This window comes from Embiotoca jacksoni, unplaced genomic scaffold (assembly GCF_022577435.1).
Source record: "Embiotoca jacksoni isolate LCO1_2020_lvr unplaced genomic scaffold, fEmbJac1.0.p SCAF_15, whole genome shotgun sequence".
NCBI classification, from domain to species: Eukaryota; Metazoa; Chordata; class Actinopteri; family Embiotocidae; genus Embiotoca; species Embiotoca jacksoni.
The window spans coordinates 3,080,951-3,100,162 of record NW_027185285.1 but is presented as its reverse complement, the minus strand read 5'-3'; the positions used below and the strand labels follow the sequence as shown (position 1 = coordinate 3,100,162).

Genomic DNA, 19,212 nt, shown 5'->3' with positions numbered 1-19,212 from the left:
AGTCAGAGTCGGAGAGCTTTCCGACTGTGCCTGTGGGGCTATTATCCTTCCCATCCTCACCAAAGGGAGAATAATAATTAGAGGCCTATCACTCTGTCACTGCTGTGATTCTGTTACCCTCACTGGCAATGACACTCCTTGCAGATTGTCTTTAATTAGCTCTACATCGCTTAATCAATACGGCCACAACCATGACAAAACAAAGGCATGTGCATCCTGTCGCTTGGAAAAGAGAGACGCAGGAAGCAACAGGAAGAAAGGATGAGTGTTGACAGGCAAGATGTGAGAAGAAAATGATGTAGAGTGGCATTTCTGTGGGTTGGGGGGAACGTCATGCTCTGATAAAAACATGCTCTCATGATGATTAGAGTCTAGACTTGTTTATCTACTATCGAGTTTGTGTGCTTGCGGATGAGTAGCGAGATATATACGGCTGCATCTTGTTGCATAACAAGGTGAGAAAAGCAGGAGGTTTGAAGTCCTGGCTGTGCGTCAGGCAACCAAGATGTCAAACTATGCCACGGGTTGTAATGCAGCGATCCTTGTTATATTTTTCAGCAGCGTAGCTGAGTGCTACAGCCACACTAATGGTGATGTGATGAATAGGTATTCAGGAGAGGTCTCTCTTTATGCCTTAGTGCCTCGGGCTACTGGCCCTCTCAGGCCCGGCTCTCATCTCTTACTCTTCTCAGCGAGAATAACAGCTTACAATGAGCTGGTGCGGAGATCTTCAGGGAGGAGTACTCCTCACTTGTCAGGCACATTTTTCTACTTGGCATGCTCTGGATCGATATCTGCAGCTGCCATGCTTAAATCTGTGTTGATCTTATCCAAACAGCCCGGAACAAGACTATTAAACGTGAACGACGGGACTCATTCCAAACTTAAACCAACCGATTTGTGCCTGTGAGTAATATTAGATATTTTGGGGGGAACTACACTGTGAAAAAAGTGTATGTGGATAATCTGTTGATTCAGGGAAGTGCCATTAAATGGAGAATATCAACATGGAAATTTGAAAATCACATTATTTTGGACTAAGAGACAAGTGTCCTCCTTATAAGCCTTTCATTTTCGAATTAAGACAAACACAGAGTTGTTGTGCAGATGTGGGCACATGCACGGGTGTCATTAAAATTTAAATTAATGATTTAATCTGTGGGTGGCAGAAATGGTTCCAGAATGCTTGTTACCCTCTCAAACTCATTATTACAGGGTATTTCTGTCATTCTAATCTCCCATGCTTAGAGGTTGGATCTTATTTACAATCCATTCTTGTCCATTTTACCCGTGGCAATCAGGCAATAATCAACAATGATTTGTCCCGGGAGAAATGAGCAACAGAGTTTAAGTCGTAAAGACAGCCAATGAAAATACTTATGGTAACGATTAGCAAAGGAAAGGCCTCCTGAAGGGGAAAATCATCTTCCATCCCTCCATGTGCTGCATGGAATATTAATGCAAGGGATGGCCTTTATGGTATCATATCTGGGCTCAGACATGCACTCACAAATATCATCTTTAAGCTCCATAGATGTGCGTTGTGTTCACTGTGAAGGGCATGATGCACATCTTGCGTCAACTGGAATTCTTCAGACAAATCCACACAGCTACTATTTGTGTTTGTAAAACCCACACGTAAACTCACACATTCAAAGCACACCAATCCTGAGATGTGGTTTGTATTTTGGGATGAGAACTGAATTGAAACATGTCACCACATCCACCATACAGTTTATGTGCACCTTAGCTGCTGAACATTACGTCTGTTGCTGAGAGATCCAGCCCGATGATTCATTGCAGCCCCGTGTGGTGTACAGTAGCACACGACTCTATGGCCACTCTTTACTATTAGGGTCTCTCCACCTACCTCCCACCAGCTCCTTCCCACTCGCTTAACTCGCACGATACTTCTCATCTCACACTCGGCTAACTCCACAGAATATTGCCCCTTCATAATATCCATACAAACCTCTCATTTCCTCTCGCTATCCTCATTTTCACCAGTTTGTTGATATTTTCCTGTCTGTTTGTTTGTATAATCAGTGAACGGATCAGTGGCTCCTCATTTTGACAATGCAGCAGAGACTTTGCAGATTATACGGCTGGAAACGACGGGGTGTTGGGGGAAGGTACGACAACACAGCTAATACAAGGCTGTTTATTTAAACTAATAATCTTTCTTCTTTCCTTCACTACCAGCAAGGCAAAAACTCCATAAAAGCACACAATGACAGGGTAATGTGTGTATCTACAAGTTTCTCCCAACCCTTTTGCCCATAACTCCATGTGGCTCTAAATGTAATATTCAGTTAGGGGCTGTTTTGGGATTTCTCTCCACTGCACACTGTGCCTGTGTTGTACTAATAATGTCTCCCTAATTAAATGTTACAGCTTCTGTGAGCATTAATGACCTGAAGACAGAGGATACAAATGGGGGCTTCAGTAGGAGCTCTGACAAAGAGGCTGGACACAATACTGCAGGCTGGTTCTGTGCCTTCATTACTAATATACAGTACATAGTTGATGGGTTCTGGTCATTGTTTGCTCCTGCCCATGTCAAGCACAGAACCTTATGCAACTGTAATTGGCTGCTGCAAACTCTTGGTAAAGCAGACTGTAATTGGCAGGATCTCACCACATCTCTCCGGTCCTGTTAGTTTCGCTGTAGCAGACGTGGCAGAAAACAGACAAGATGTAAATTCATCACGTCTGGGAGTTTCAAATACATCATCCACCCTTTTCCCCCCTTTTTTTTTTTTTCCACTTTCTCTCGCTGTATCACTCTCTGCCCTTCATAAGCATCACATTCTCCTTTCTAACCTTTTTGTCCATCTCTTGTGTGATTCTTTGGCTTATTGTCCTCTTGTGTAACCTATCACAGTGATTAGCCAATCATGGCAAAACCTTCACTCTGACTGTGACATTTGTAAACAATGACTCAGACAGAGGACCAAATGAGAAAATACACACTCTTTGTCCACTGGCTGTCCCTTTAGTCCTCAAACAAGGCATTAGGTACTAAAAACAGCTCTTAGCTCCCCTGCAAATATAAATAAATACATCATTAACAAAACAAAGCACTGTGATAGTATAGAAATAAGACAATGGAATGGCACTCAATTCAAGCAGTGCAGGAGGAGATTTTCAAATGCTCTCAGCAGCAAACAGTACAAATCCTGTATAAAGGCCTACTTCAGGCTTGTAAATTTCAGCACGTCGATTAGTTGTGTTTTTTCAGTTGTGCTGTCTAAAACTGAGCCGCTGTTTGAGGGGAAAATGAGGTTGCCAGCGCTCAGTGGAAGACAAGTTACCATCTGGGTGAAAAAAAACTCAATTATTCTGGATGATAGTGACAAGGCCAGCACCACAAGTTCAGTGAAGGGCGTTTTGAAGAGGCGAGTAGCCATGGGGCGGCAGGCTCAATTAGAAGGCTTTCTCTGAGCCTCGGCTACCTTTCTGCTGGGAAGAAGACTTCCAATTTGCTGTCAGTAATTACTCAATTTACAGGAATAACTTTCCCTATGTAACAGAGAGAATGTTTGATTAGCTGGGTGGGAGAAAAAGGTCAACATTGGATCCAGAGAAGGGTAGGTTTGTTGGACATTGGTAATCAGGTCATGGAGCCAGAAAATGATCATGGTAATTGCGCGTGTGAATGCATATCTGTATCCATCTGTATCTGTGTGAGTACCTCATATTTGCCTCAGAAAGGGCTGCAGTGAGTCGTATTCAGCTGGTGCTGCTGGCATAAGAGGGGGCAGAACATAGAGGCATACTGCGCTGCAGAATGCATGGCAGCTGATTGCAGCATGTAGTACTTGTCTATTTCTTTGATCAAGGCTTTTCTGTGGCAAGCCCGAAAGCAAAATGTGGCGCACTGCTCGTGTCTGATTGAGCTATCACAGATTCAACCATATACAGTTTATCATACCAAATACCCTACAAATAATACTGTATAAGCCCCCATAGTGTATTGAGATTGTAATCAAGGAAGCAATCAGGAACAATCAATCCTTCCATGAATAAAATTTGAATGCGTGTCCCAGCAATTTATTCAGGAACCTGCTCAATACTCAGTACTGAACTAGGATTTTTGCCATGCCATGTCTGTTTGGTCATAGAAAATATTGGATGGTAAATATTTTTGTAATTAAGCCTCTAAAATGACAAAAAATTAGGTTGAGCATCTGATAGATTTCAGGGTAAAACGTTGAATTGTGTAATTTTACCATCTTGCATAATGGCCATAGATTATATATATATATATATATATATATAAAAAATTGACATAGTTCCAGGTCTGAACGTGAAGCCACTGTTGAAGTGACTTTAAATGCAATACCACTGAGGGCCACAAAACTCCAATTCAAATTCTCTCTGGGTTCTGACGATCCATCTGACAAAAAAAAATATTCAAATTTAATTTGATATAGGGCCTCAAAAAGCAGTATATTTGGGGGCATGTCTGGTTTGACTGGGATGTCTGGGGTGCAGTCAGGTTTCTGCTATAGGTGGGTGGGTGCAGAGTTACTGCTACTCTCCAACTCTTTCAAATGTGGTCACTTCTGGCCTCAATAAAACAAAATGGCGAAGGCTAGAATGCCAAACCAGTAAATGCCGTCATGGTGGACTGCAGCTTGGTAATGGTGCAATTTTAAAGCAACGTTAGCTGAGGTTTTAATATCTATTCCGTGAGGATAATATTCTTTTAAAATCTTGGTCTGGTATGAGGTCCTGCTGCCTTATATATTATGAATGTGTCTTCTTGTCCTCAGTTGCGGGTTGATTAGATGGGCTTTACAGGCTATACAGTAAGGACAGTCCATGGACTCACCACAGGGTATTGTATGTGTGTTACTGTCAATACAGCCAGGCAGACGCACTTACTCCATTGATTTTCTTTATCACACGTTTCCACTAGAAGGACAGGTTTTCACCTGTTAACAGCCATTATTAGAGTTTTTAGGCTAAGCCTTGGGCAATGATGCTGTTTTGTTCCCTGCTTTGGTTTCATATGGTGATCAAGGTACTATTACATGCATGACACAGCTCAACCAGGTCTCTCACACAACACTGTGGCAACCACCATTAGAGGGTATTGTGGACATTTCACAGCTCAGTGGAGAGAGAGCGTTGCTCATGCAAGTGGACACAAATATAGAGAAGCACTGACACGCACACACAAAAAACTATGCATGCACATGTGGACACAAACACACAGAAAAAAAACACATTTTAACACAGAAGCTTTAGATGCATGCACACACACCATGTAGCAACGGTTATTTTATTGTCTGTAGGAGAGTCTAGTGACTAACCTTCTAAAGTTGTGCTGATGCAAGCTGAACATAAAAGGTTATAGACTCCCATGTCAGGTCTTAATACTAGGCACATATATCATGTCCTAATACACCGTCGATCACTTCTGTGGTCAGAGTGCGACAGACGTCCTACTTTATTTGTGGTGATTGCTCACTGCTTGAATTATTGAACGTATTCATCTGAATAGGGTGTGTTCTTTATGCAGGCACGGGTCGATGCGTGTGTAGTCCTCCTGTGGTCTCTGTCACTACCATAAAATGCAAAACCCCAGATGAGTCTCCTTAATCAAAGGCCCACAGGAGCCATTAATAGATTAAACACTACATGTTGAAAACACACCACTGTGTCTGCTGGGCTGGACCTTGGGGTACAGCCTATTTATACCATTTAAATAGTTACCATGGTAATGAGGTCACACTTTGTTTGAGCTGATTTTGATTTTGATACATTTAGAAGGCAGTTGGCCTCCATGTCCATCAGCTAATTAATGAATTATGACTCAGAAAAATAGCCAGTATTCTTAGAGCCAGATGACTCCAGCATGTTTTTGAGCTCAGGCGGGGGCTCAGCTTCTGTGCAACCTCGCTGCCTCCGTCATAACAGTTCTGCATTATTATGAAGGAGGTCTGTGTAATTAGCTGAGGTGTAATTCGGTCCTCTATTTTCGCTGTGAATCTGGAGCTGGCTGTGTGTTTGTGCTCTGTGACAATGTGGCTAGTGCTTGGCGCTTGCTGCTCCCCAGTATCGTTATCTCACCCAGAGCTTGTCAGAATGGCCTCTGGGCTTCGTAGTGCTCTACTGCCATCCATGGGTGTGTACAAATTCTGCCATTTCTGCAGTTGGTGGGCATTTTCACCATTTGAACTGATTAAAAATGCCCTTTATAGAGCACACCCACAGGCTAAGAGCAGAGTGGATTTTTTTTTTTTTATGTTTATGATAGAGCACAAGGCCATGCTGGCATGACTATGTGGCAGCACCAAGGGGCTCAACAACATGCATGCATGTAGATGTTCCACAGCCTTATATCTACAGTATTGCAAATGTGAGATCGCTGATGAAAGTGTATGAGCTTAGGACAGAAATAGTAGAAGCTACGAGGGTAAAGGAGAAACACATGATATGATGCCATTTTTCCCCCATTGCCAAAGGGGCCAAAGGAAACAACAGGGCAAGGGAAGAGAGTGAGGGGAATTAAAGGCTAAATAAAATTCACAGAGAGGGAGAACAAAAGAAAGCGACAGAGAATTGCAGATAATGATATGGCAGAGTCGCAGAGAAAATGAGGCTGGCCAATTATTAGAGTGGAAATTTTGAGGAATGGAATGGCTGTGAAAATTAATCAAAAAGGATTAAATTAATACAGGTTAAATGGCTGACTTCCTCTCTAGCTAATATTTAATGAAAGCTTGTTCTGCCAACAGACTCTGTGATTAGACAGTTGATTGGCAGAGCGAGGGATTCTTTGAGGTATGACAGATTGTCCTCATCACTCTAATTATTCCCTATCTTTTATTTGGTCCATCACTTTACAAAAGATGACATCTGACCGATACTCGGGGAATGCTTCTTTAAAGAGTTCAGGAGCACTCCCTCTGCATGGTAGAAGCAAATACGTACGTTATTAACTGGACTGTGGTTATAAGACGCCTTAAAAATAGAAGATAAATGAGTAAAGGTGAAAAAGTCTGAGAAAAGATATAGCTTTAGTTACTGTACAACCCGCTGGCACAGAATACATCTAGGATTTTGTTAATGGCACAATCAATATGCATAGAAAAAGAATAAAGAGGACTGGGGAAATTCATACTTCATAAAACATGACATTAAAGTGTTGTTTTGATTTTGTAATAATCTATAATATGAAGCATAAGGGATTCTGTTAATTTTCTTTGTTTAATTTATAGTAATTGTAGTTTTATGTTATAAGAATATAGAAATACTTTGTCTAACTTGGTCTGACAACTTCTGAGACCATTATGAGAATGTCATGGACTCAGCTCAGTTGCTGGTGCAGTAAACTATGGAAACTGTTACCAGCATGTCAAATGTGAGAGGCAACATAAATAGTCTGCTTTATGTCTGTTAACTGTTGATGATTATTATATCAGAATCAGATTAGAAAACAGTTATTTTGTGCCATATATCACATGAGACCTCAAAGCATCTTTATTCGATCATATGAAAGCAGCACACAAAAAGAGTTACACACATGGCCTCAACCACCATCAATTATAACTGCTTCGGTGTGCGTCCTCCGTCTACTTTGAGACGACTGGTTTGAGTTTGGAGTATAACATTGTTGAAAAAGGAAAAAATATCCTGGCCGATTCTCCCCCTCTGTGATTTGTTTTACTGGAAGTTAAAAAGTTAAGTTCGGGGTTGGCATGAGACCAGTAGCTCTGATTATAAAAGTTGTGGAGTAGGGATGGGGAATGCATGATGACAAAATAGAGTCCCTAAGTGTGGAGTACTGTTTGTGTGTTTACTGTCTCAGCATTTCCTGTGCTCTCCTGCTATTGCATAATGCATTATTGAGCACATATTTAGCAGTCACAGTGTACAAATGGGAGCCACTGGAGGAAATTATAAGAAATGAATGTGTTGCATGGGTTTCTTGTTGTAGTCATGGTTGATTATCCAGCTTATTGTTTGCACAGTGGCCACATTTGCACATTGGGCAGCTGGTGTGTTTAATTATCCTCATCAATAAGCAACATCCTAAAAGATTTTCTTTTTTTCATCCCTCTTACCTTGGTGCCAGGTTTTCTTCGAAAAAGCTAAGTAAAGGAGCTTGGTTAAATACAGATTCAAGGAAAAAGGACATCTATATTCATTTTTAAATCTTTGCTGCCACCCTGTGAATATGAACATTACTGCATTTGCTTTAGATGGTGCATTAAAGGAATATATTTCATGGCACATTAGAAAATATAGCTCGCCTACCTTATCCACATCAAGCATGTGAGCAAAAACCATTAAATATAAGCACCTCCTTTATGATTCCATAAACCATTATAATCTGTAGATCAATGTAGATATACACTGCTAAAAAAAATAATGGGAACACTTAAACAACATCCTAGATCTCAAAGAATGAAAATGAAATATTCCAGTTGAAAATCTTTATTCATTACATAGTGGAACAAAATAACAATGATCAATGGAAATCAAAATCATTATCCCATGGAGGTCTGGATTCAGGTCTGGGGAACGGGCAGGCCAGTCCATAGCATCAATGCCTTCATCATGCAGGAACTGCTGACACACTCCAGCCACATGAGGCCGAGCATTGTCATGCATCAGAAGGAACCCAGGGCCCACTGCACCAGCATATGGTCTTACAATGGGTCTGAGGCTCTCATCCCGGTACATAATGGCAGCCAGGGTACCTCTGGCTAGCACATGGAGGGCTGTGCGGCCCTCCAAAGAAATGCCTCCCCAGACCATCGCTGACCTACCACCAAACCGGTCACGCTGGAGGATGTTGCAGGCAGCAGAACGTTCTCCACGGCGTCTCCAGACTCTGTCACGTCTGTCACATGTGCTCAGTGTGAACCTGCTCTCATCCGTGAAGAGCACAGGGCACCAATGGAGAAGCTGCCAATCTTGGTGTTCTCTGGCAAATGCCAATCGCCCTGCACGGTGTCGGGCTGTAAGCACAGGCCCCACTTGTGGACGTCGGGCCCTTGTACCACCCTCACGGAGTCTGTTTCTGACAGTTTGAGCAGAAACATGCACATTAGTGGCCTGCTTGAGGTCATTTTGTAGGGCTCTCCTTGTTCCTCCTTGCACAAAGGAGCAGATAGCGGTCCTGCTGCTGGGTTGTTGTCCTCCTACGGCCCCCTCCACGTCTCCTGGTGTACTGGCCTGTCTCCTGGTGTCTCCTCCATGCTCTTGACACTGTGCTGACAGACACAGCAAACCTTCTTGCCACAGCGTGCATTGGTGTGCCATCCTGGATGAGCTGCACTACCTGAGCAACTTCTGTGGGTTGTAGACACCGCCTCATGCTACCTCTAGTGGTGAGGGCACTGGCAAAATGCAAAAGTGACCAAAAATCAGCCAGAAAGGACAAGGACAGAGAAATGGTCTGTGGTCACCACCTGCAGAACCGTTCCTTTATAGGGGTTGTCTTGCTAATTGCCTCATTTCTACCTGTTGTCTGTTCCATTTGCACAACAGCAGGTGAAATTGATTCACAATCAGTGTTGCTTCCTAACTGGACAGGTTGATTTCCCAGAAGTGTGATTGACTTGGTGTTACATTGTGTTGTTTAAGTGTTCCCTTTATTTGTTTGAGCAGTGATTTAGTTTGATTTAAAGTATCAAAGATAATAAATCCCATGTCAAATCTAATTATAATAAAAATAAGTGATTAATTAACTAGGCAACAGTGTATTTATGACAATTACCCTACAAAGACAGCAGCAGAAGTGTGTACGTGTGTGTGTTTCCCTGCACAGAATCTTTTTCCTCCCTCACTGAAGCCTGTTCGACATGGAAAAGTGTGACTGTAAACAGCGATGCCACATTCAACCTCATATCTCCTTGAAACATTCCCGTAAAGTGACAGCTACATGTCACCAGATACACCCTTTGCTCAATAACAGCAACAGGAGTGGGCATCACTTCATGTTAGACAGCTTGTTTGCAGTTCCACTGGCAACCACATGGGGACAGTCTTGTTGCAAAAACAGAGGACAGAGCCCAGGCAGGACTGATGAGGGAGCGTGCAGGTGAGCTGAGGAGGGTTGACATTTTCTGGATGGGGCTCAGAAAACTGTCTCTTCTCATATCACTTCACAGCGCACCCCACACAGAGGAGCCCGTATCACTCACCAAATGTGACTGGCAGGGGAGGGCAGCCCATCCATGGCTGACAAAATGAATAAGTCAGCAGACCAGGAAGAAGGCAGGAATAGGCGATGACCTGGCCGTTTTGTCTGAGCAGCCCATTCTGACATCATTATGCATGCCTGTTTAGGGCGTAAAATGACACTGCCAGTACCCCAATATCTTGCCAGAAATTGTTGCGAGGAAAGGCTTCAAGGAGAAATTTGAAACATCCTGCAATTTCCATACCCCTTCATACCTCATTCCATCTGGCCTATGGCTGTGGAAAATTCAGGCTGCTATGATTCGGAGACAAAATACATCCACGGGGTCGATCTAGACTCCAGAACACGTCTGACATCTGTCCCGAAATAAGCTGAAATCAGGCTCGAGACGCAATCCCTGAGGTGAAATGAAATAGGTGGCGAAGCAGTTGATATGATGTCTGACACTGGGTTACCTGCTGTAATTGTGTTGAAAGCTGAAGCCAGCTAGATTACAGCTATACAACAATGGCAAAAGTATACAACTTGAAAATAACATGTTATACCCCTTTATTCAAAGAGGACGTGCTACAGCATTCAAGTTACTGCAAATCCTGAGATTATTTGTGGGTTTTATATCCAAAAGCTTCAAACCATGATTTTGTCATTTATGTCAATTCAGTCTTCATTCAGATTTACACTCATGCACTTTAGAGCATCAGCATCATTTAAAGTGGGTATCAAGGCTCAGGCAGTGGGTTGGTAATATTATAAAAGTGCAAGCTACTGGCTGATTTAGGATATGTCATGAAGCAGAATGATGGATGAGCTGTCAGAGGCAGCCGCCGGCAGCAGCACCTGGATCTCTTCCACATTAATACCTTGCAGAACCACCTGCCCGTGTCCACTGATGAGCCTCTGGCCAACCTTTAATCTATCCATCTACCCCTCTATATCCTCAGTCCTCCAGTCAGTACAGACACCGTGATGAGACAGCAGGACAGTCGACTGTGCACAGGACGGCACCCAGGTGCCCTGCGCACTCACATGTCACATAACATAGAGTGCAGATCAGCCGTCTGAAATCCATCTCGCTCAGATCTCGCCTCAGAAATGTGTGCGCGCACACACCAAGATGTGAGTCATAAAAGAACAGCCAAATGTCTGAGAAAAAGAGAGGAAGGGAAAAGAAAGGATACAGGCATGCAAAACAGGGCTGGCAAGAACAGAGCAGAGGCTGATTGGGAGGGGATGAGACAGAGAAGCAGCCAATGCGCAGCTCTGCATCTTGAGGAAAAGAGGTGGGGGGGGGGGGGGGGGGGTGAGGAGAGAGTGAGGAAGTGAGAGAGATGGAGAGAGCGAGTGAAAGAGAGGGAGGGGGTGAGGCTGAGGCAGCCGCTCTGAGAGGGAAGGCTCCAGTGCGATGCTTCTGGATGTGAGCTGCTCTCCTCTGACCGGTCTCTGCCTGTCCCTTTGACTGAGCCAGTGGTGTGTGAGTCTGGTAACTGTGCAGTACCAGCTCTGGGGGGCTCTGCTGCTGCTCACACTTGAGGCAGAAGCTGACCGGCTGGTTCCCTGCCTGGGCTGTCTGGAGCAGAGTGGGGTTGACTGGAGCCGAGGTCCAGGGTAGGGCAGGGCAGGGCTGGCTGTAGGGCCGTTTGTGCCGGGGCCCCACAGGAATCAAACATGAGCGTTCCTATGCTAAAGATCGGGGCAGTGCTCAGCACCATGGCCATGGTGACCAACTGGATGTCTCAGACTCTGCCCTCTCTGGTGGGACTCAATGGAACCACCATCTCCAGAGGGGGTACCTCAGAGAGGATTGTCAGCGTGCGTATGACTTTATTTGCTTTTTTTTCCCAAGTGTGTGTGCACTGTTTTTGTTTGAGCATGCTCTGGTAAACGGAAGGAGGAAGGAGGAGAGAATGTGATAGATGACAGAGTGACACAGCAGTAGAGAGTGTGAGAAAGTGAAGAAAAGAGATAATCCTGGGACTTTATGAGTGCTTGTATGTTTAACTAGAGAAAGACCCGAGGTTTCAGAGAGGGGTTTAGAGGTGTGAGTGGGACTTAAAGTCTGTCTCAAGGGCTATGCTATAGAAAGAGATGATGGAGGTAGATATGCATGTGCAAGCAATGTTTCAACCAAGCATGAATGATGCACATGTTGGTCTGAGAGTCACATTAAATATAATGATGCAGAATTGAGGGCTCGTGGTTGAGTGATGGGGAGAGGTGGAGAATGCATGTCTATGGTACATAATATGTTTTTTGCCCGCCTGACGGGAGGTAGAGAGCCGTGCTGAGTGATGCTCGGGCTGATTCCATCTGTCAGTCACCTCCAGGAGGGAAGGATGGTGCTCACATGCGCAGGTGATGGGGAAGTCTTGACAGGTTGAGACAGTTTTACAGTTCTGAGAATGTCTTATTCCTCCCGTGCTCCGCTTGTCCCTAAATCCTCTCAGTTGTCCTCTCCTCATAGTGGGAGGGCATGCATGCATCGGAGGTGTTTTGTAAATTAAAAAAAAAAAAAAGGAGTGGAAGTTCAGTTTTTAAGGTTTTATATTAAAATTTTGTTTTCTTGCAATATTGTTTTCTCTTTTATGCATGCACAAATATCAGAGCTCTATGTGTCTGTCTCATTGTGCTAACGAGAAATGATACAGGCAGTGACAAATATCATGCAGGGGCATGAATCCGACATTGCCTGGCTCATCAGCAGTTAATGGTTGCTTTTGCCTCTATCCTGAGTGTGTTTTTATGGCATTTTACCCATTAAGCAAATGCTCTGGTCTGTTGAAATGACAGAATGAAATGGGATGTCCCACGAGGTCTACGACCATCTGGATTCTGTATGTGTCTACTCCTGCACGAGTTTGTGCATGAGTATGTTTGTGTGTTCAGACATGAACTCTGAGTCCTGTCTCAGGGGTGAAGGTCCATCTGTTTAAAGAATACTTTTATAATTTATAATGGCTTGTTTAAAACGTTGATATACCACTTTATGTCTCTTTAATGTGCAGCAGTGAAGTGTCAGATTGAAATGTTTTCTCCAAAGAAAAAAATACATCTCGGCAGTGTTCTCTTTGTGAGAATTTTGCTCCAAACTGTTTATCTTTCCTTCAACTTGAACATATGTCAGCAGGTAATTTTAAGCAATACCTCAAAGTAAAATCACCACCATGTCAAGGCTTGTTTACAACTCTAAACTTTATAATCCTAATTGAACACTCACTTTTCCTTGGAGGGTATGGCCTGGATAAGAATCTATTTTATTTTCTATACACACTCATCTTGCTCAGGGTCAAGAGGAATAAGGAAATGTTGCCATGTCTCTTTTCAGTAGACTCATTCTAATCAAGACACATACAGCTCCAACATTTGCATATCAAAAGGCTGGAAACAGTAAAATATTATACATAGTCATGAGTGGGTATTTTTTTCAGAGGCAACCCTGATTTACAACTAGTGGAGGAAAAACGCTGCTATGGAAGTTCATTTCATCAAAGTTTCATCAAAACTGATGAGCCGGTTTGATGGTGCCAAGAATTATTCCAGTGTAACAGTCCGTTGTGAAGGCAAATGCCTTCGCTTTGAGACAGGAATAAACCCCACTCGTAAACAATGGGAGCAAATAAAACTTTAATGTAAAACTTCGCCTCAAAGTCCCATCACTATTAATAAGACATTTGCCTGTGATGATCTTGGAAGCAGACGTGACTCACAAATTGTTTAGAGCTCTAATCAAAGACAATCGAGCTACGGACTTGTGACACTATGGTGCTAGCATGCCAGTGGCGATTGCATGGCTGCTCCCCACCCTGCCACCCATGCATGCTGTGCTTCATATTCTCCCAGCTCAGAGCTATTTTTTTTTAAAGTCTGCTTCACTTACTTTCTCTTGCCATCTCCTCACCAGCTGATCTAAGAACACAGATGAATGAGTTTATATGAGTCTTGCTGTGATGGCATCGAGCACAACATTGCCTGGACGCCTGTACACATCTGGATAGTGCAAAACCATGTTCTTTACTGAGCCGAAGAGACCCGGGAACTCTAACACTTACATGGAGCCGATGTGGTTATTCAGTATGGTCAGGCCAAGATAAGCTATAGACCTGCCAGGCTGTGCTCATAAAACATGTTTTTATAATAACATAATGAGAAACCCTTTATTAATCTATAAAAAGAGACATTATAAAACTTTTCAAAACAGTGTTCTGTGTGAAAACAGAACAGCTAGACAATAAATGGTAAATATGATAAAAGGTGAAGTGCAGTTAGTTGTCGAGTGTTAGTTGATAGGATATAAAGGTACCGATTAAAAAGTGCTCAGTCTAGATGCTGCATTTTAAAGCCTTCAAATGAGCAACTGTACAGGGGGGGGGGCTTTGATGCTGTGAAGGTATTAAACACTCTGAAATATACTCTACAGAAATACGACTTTGATAAGCAGGTAATGTGGGAAATTCAGCACAGGTGAAAAGGAGTTTATTTATACGAGTCATTCATCTTGGATCTGAGTTCTGAAATAATTTCACGTTAGCACATTTCACACAGGTTAAGTGCTCTGAGCAGAGCATTACAGGAGTGTGAATAATTCGGTGTGTGTGACAGGGAGACAGACGGGGTCAGTCGACTGACGACTGTCTTTTTGATGTTTAGCTGGATGAAATTCTAAGCAATGAGTTGCACAATGTCTGTAATGTATTTTAGTATTGTAAATGCATTCAACAAAACTTGAAAAAGAGAAGTTGAGCTGAGTCATAATTATAGAAATAAAAAGAAGCATCATGCATGTAAACAGATTTAATTTGCAAGACACGTAATAAAGAAAAGGCTTGTCAAACCCTGCTGTGAATGTAGAAAATCTACCGAGATGAAAAATGTCTGCTTTCCTATGAAAATAACACCCAATGATTCAACACAGTCAATGGACTCTGCAATTAAGTCAAGGATCACTGCTGCATTGTAGTTGATTTTCAAATATTATTATGTGTGCACAAAACATGCATCCATAAATCATAAACATACTATAGTTGTAACTCCATAACACTGCACTGAAAGGCAGAACAGCAGGGTTGTGTATGTGTGTCTGTGTGTGGTGACGGTCCCTTTGATATCTAAAATAGGAAAGCTGTGAGGCAGAAGAGTGAATAGAATATTCTCACCATCAAAAGGGAGCATGGAAGAACAAATGGCGGTGTACAAAGAGCCAGGACTCCGAATCTGATTGGGGTCACCCGGCCTCTGTCTGTCACCATGCGAGACTGTAAACTTTATCACATCCACTGCACAATCTAATAAAGCAGATTGTAAAGATTGATTCTTGGCTATGGATTCATGATTAAACACTGCTGCAGATTCTTATTTGTGCATTTTGCTTTTATGTTTATTGTGTCGCTTTCAACCAAGTTTATTTGGGTTCAGACTTTGACAGGTGTCCTCTAATGCCCGGTCAATGTGAAGCAATGTCCAGGACCACAATCTCAGTGATTGCCAATCTACATAATGTAATTTTAAATTGTTTTGATACATTAACTAATTATGTGATAGCCTGTGTACAAAGCAGTATTGATCAGAGACGAGTAGGAATCTGGCTTCTGACATGGTTCATTTGTCATTATGAGAGTGTAATTCCAACCTGCTGAATTTAAGCCCAAAGCAAGGCTTCATCCTTGCAAAGAAATTTGATGAGCTCACAATTCACACAATTCTGTAGTCCATATTTCCACCAATGAAGCACTGACTGTGTTATAACAGTTTATACAGTGTTTTCTCACACAAGACACCCTGGCACTCTCTCCCCCTCACACCTCCCTCCTCCCTCCTCTGTCCAGCACCAGACGTGATAGAGCTATCTTGTTCCCATGTAACAGCGGAGTGGATGCCAAATGCTTTTCACCAGGGCACCTGGCATGCCGCTCGCAGCCGGCTCCAAAAAGTATAAAGTTGTAGCTGCTTGCTTGTAAGTGCTGAGCAGTGGTGAGTATCGTTCTCACCCCCTTTCCCAGGAGTACTACAAGTGTACCTTCCCCCCCCCCCCCCACTCACAAAAAACCGCACTTGATGCATCTGTCCTCTGTCGTTCAAGTGTGATCCGAGTTGGAAAGAGTCAGGTGCAGATGGGAAGCGAGCAGGACACCACTCAGAGGGGTGGCAGTCACAAGCGTGATGGAGTGGGAGAGAGGCAGCAGGGAGGAAGAAGGAAGCAGCAGGGAGAAGGGTATGATGAGTTTATGAGTCATATTATTGACTGGCAACCATGCTGCTCTGATTGTGGTAATCGGTTTTCCTTGGGAGCACAGGAGACCAGGGACATCTCTGGGAGTCTTCATTGAGTTTTGTTTTAAAAGGCCAGCAGCTGGCTTGTGCATTGAGGATTGACTGATTGTTCATTTGAAGAGTAAGGGTGTGTATTTGCATGTTTGTCAGTAGGCAATCAATTACAGCAGTAAACAGAAAATGTGAAAAAGGAGATCTGATTGTCTGGCCGTAATAGAGATAAAACTGAGCTGTGTGAGGCAGAGACAGATGTTTCTACTTTGCTGGGAACAAGTGTTGAGAGAAGCTAATGCTCGGCATAAAACATCATTCTGTAGAGAGAGAGAGAGAGAGAGGAAAAAGAAGGCAAAGCTGCAAAAGTTTGATAAACAAAGCTGGCATTGCAGGATGGAAATGGGGGAAAGAGATAGATTATATAGGTAGTACCTCTTACTTTGTTATCCCGCCTCTCAGACTATCACAACTTAATACCTCCTACATTCTCATCACACTTCCGTCTTTCCAAATACACAGCTTTATCTCCGTCCTCCTGTTCTTCCACTGTCCGTCCTCTGCTGTTAGTGCTGCTGTTTCTCAGATATGATGGCGTGCTCAGTTCACAGTGCAGCGGTCAGCGCTCTCTCCCATATCTCAGAACTTGCGCCTGCTTCTGCCCGTTTGCCCCTTTCTGCCTGCTGCTTATGAAAGTTATAATAGACTTCCTGTCATGCTCATAAAGTAGGGAGCTGTAGATTTATGATCTCATTTAACTCTGGCTTTACAGCAGCCAGCTCTGGGGTCGGGCTAATGAAACGCCAGAGGAAGTCCATCCTGCAACTCGACAGTGATACCACCAGCGTGAATGTCTAATTGGATAATTCCTCTGAAATTTGTTAATCATTAACAGCACAAGGATTGTAAATTTCATTGTGCCTGAGAATCACTGGTGATGGAACAAGTTGGTTAGTTTTTGTAAAGGTTGCACCTAAACTACACGTGGTTATTATGTAAGATGGTGACTAAGGGGAATGAGATCTGCTTTTTTTGGCAGCATACAGGAGACAAAGGAGAAATGTTGAAATAGCATCTCCTCTTCTTCTCTCTCAGCAGGGATTCACCTGAGGTTGTCATTCAGCATTGTAACTGGGCAGCATTTGAACTAAGCTAGAGGAAATTAGAGCCATTTCTTTCGTCCCTGTCAGCCTTTCCCAAACCACAACTCTTCCTTTCCTGCCTACGAGCGTATCAGTAACTCTTACTTGAATCAGTTTCCTCGTGGGAGGATGGGAGGTTGTGGTTTGAGGATGTGCCAGTAGCTGATGGTGAAGCTTCACACGCCCAGGCTGTCAAATGTGATGTCATGGGAATAGAGGGAACCCTAAGGTGGTACAAAAAGGGGGAAGCCAGAAATCTTAAAGAGTAATTTTCCCTTTAGTGAGCAAGCCCGATTGAGTTTTTATTTCCCTTGCCCTCTGTGGTTTCCTGTTGGTTTCATTGCTGCTGTCTCCCTCCTCAATGGACTTGTGCATTGCAGCCATGTGACAGCTTCAAATCTACCACTTACATATTCTATTTCATCCCTCACATCTAATGGGTGAAATTCTGGGACAGTGAACCGAGCGCCTCCTCTCAGCAGAAACCCCTTGTGTCTGGGAGGAGAGGGTGATCCCCTCAAACCTGAAGTGCTCCCACTCGCCGCCACTGATAGCATGATGCTGATAGCACAGGTTATGTTATCATCGCTACTCAAGTAACACTCGAATGCATGACCTGCCTGCAGTGCACAAACATTATTCACACTCCATTTCACTCTGCATATTCTAAACATAATTCTGGATAACATTTGATATTGAAGAATTTGTTTTTTCCACACTAATGAGATCTATGATAGGCTGCATAGTTAAATGAGCCAATGTCAATGACCCGTTCTTTGTTTCAGAGAGAAGACTTAATCACATTTACACAAATAAGCCAGCGTTCCACAACATATTACTACGTGCACCCTGAGAGATCGCTTGCTTATGAGCTCTGATATATAGGTCTCCCTGCTGCCGACTCAAGCACAAAGCATATAAGGGGCAAAGCACATTAGCATTTAAAAATTCCCCCTTCCCTCCTGCTCTTTAAACTGCCACCGTGATGAGAATGGGGAAGTTAGTGCAGAATGGATAGGTGGGTGGTAATGAAATTGGAACTGATTCAAATACGCTCTTAATTTCAGCACGGCATTTATGAAACATTAATGAAGAGAGCAGAGGATGTGTTGCTGTGAAAACTCCCCGGCTTCCGAAAAGCACGGGAGAACACAGCACGAGATTAAACATGTTGGAAAATGAAGAGGGTATGATAGTGGAGATGGCATTCCTCGCAAATATGTTGAAGTTTGAAATTATTTCACTCTACTGCCCATTGTGTAACATGTCATTTTAAAAAGAAAAAGTCGGTGTGACATCAACCGTGGTTCCCTTTGAAGCTGATAGCAACATGAAAAATTAATGCACACTTCTGCATCCATTCGCGAGAGTCTTTCTTAACCAAAAGTGAATGTCTGGTGCGTAGGCAGACAACCCCCACATGTATGGATATGAAGTGATTTTTATTGAAGGCTGCACATATCCTCAGAATGAGTAACTTAAGTGGATTCTGCTGTTTGAGTGGAGCAACCTCCACCTGTTAGCACTGCAGGACAGCAGCTGTAATGAGAAGCCATTGTGCCCCGCTGTGGTCTCTCAATCCACTAGTTTATGCACGCGCGCGCACACACACACACACACACACACACACACACACACACACACACACAC

At 43.3% G+C, this 19,212-nt stretch overlaps 1 protein-coding gene across 2 annotated transcripts in view; it reads left to right on the top strand.

Moving 5' to 3' along the window:
• Window positions 1-19,212, top strand: part of olfm2a (olfactomedin 2a) — a 43,140-nt gene that overhangs the window by 9,811 nt on the left and 14,117 nt on the right. The window contains exon 1 of one of the 2 annotated variants that reach the window (XM_069148859.1): window positions 11,550-11,974. The exons of the other annotated variant lie outside the window; for it this stretch is intronic. Coding sequence (XP_069004960.1) covers window positions 11,831-11,974 — 144 coding nt within the window. The 5' untranslated portion in view covers window positions 11,550-11,830. Of the gene's footprint in view, window positions 1-11,549; window positions 11,975-19,212 lie in introns of those variants that run through there. 2 annotated transcript variants of the gene reach the window in all.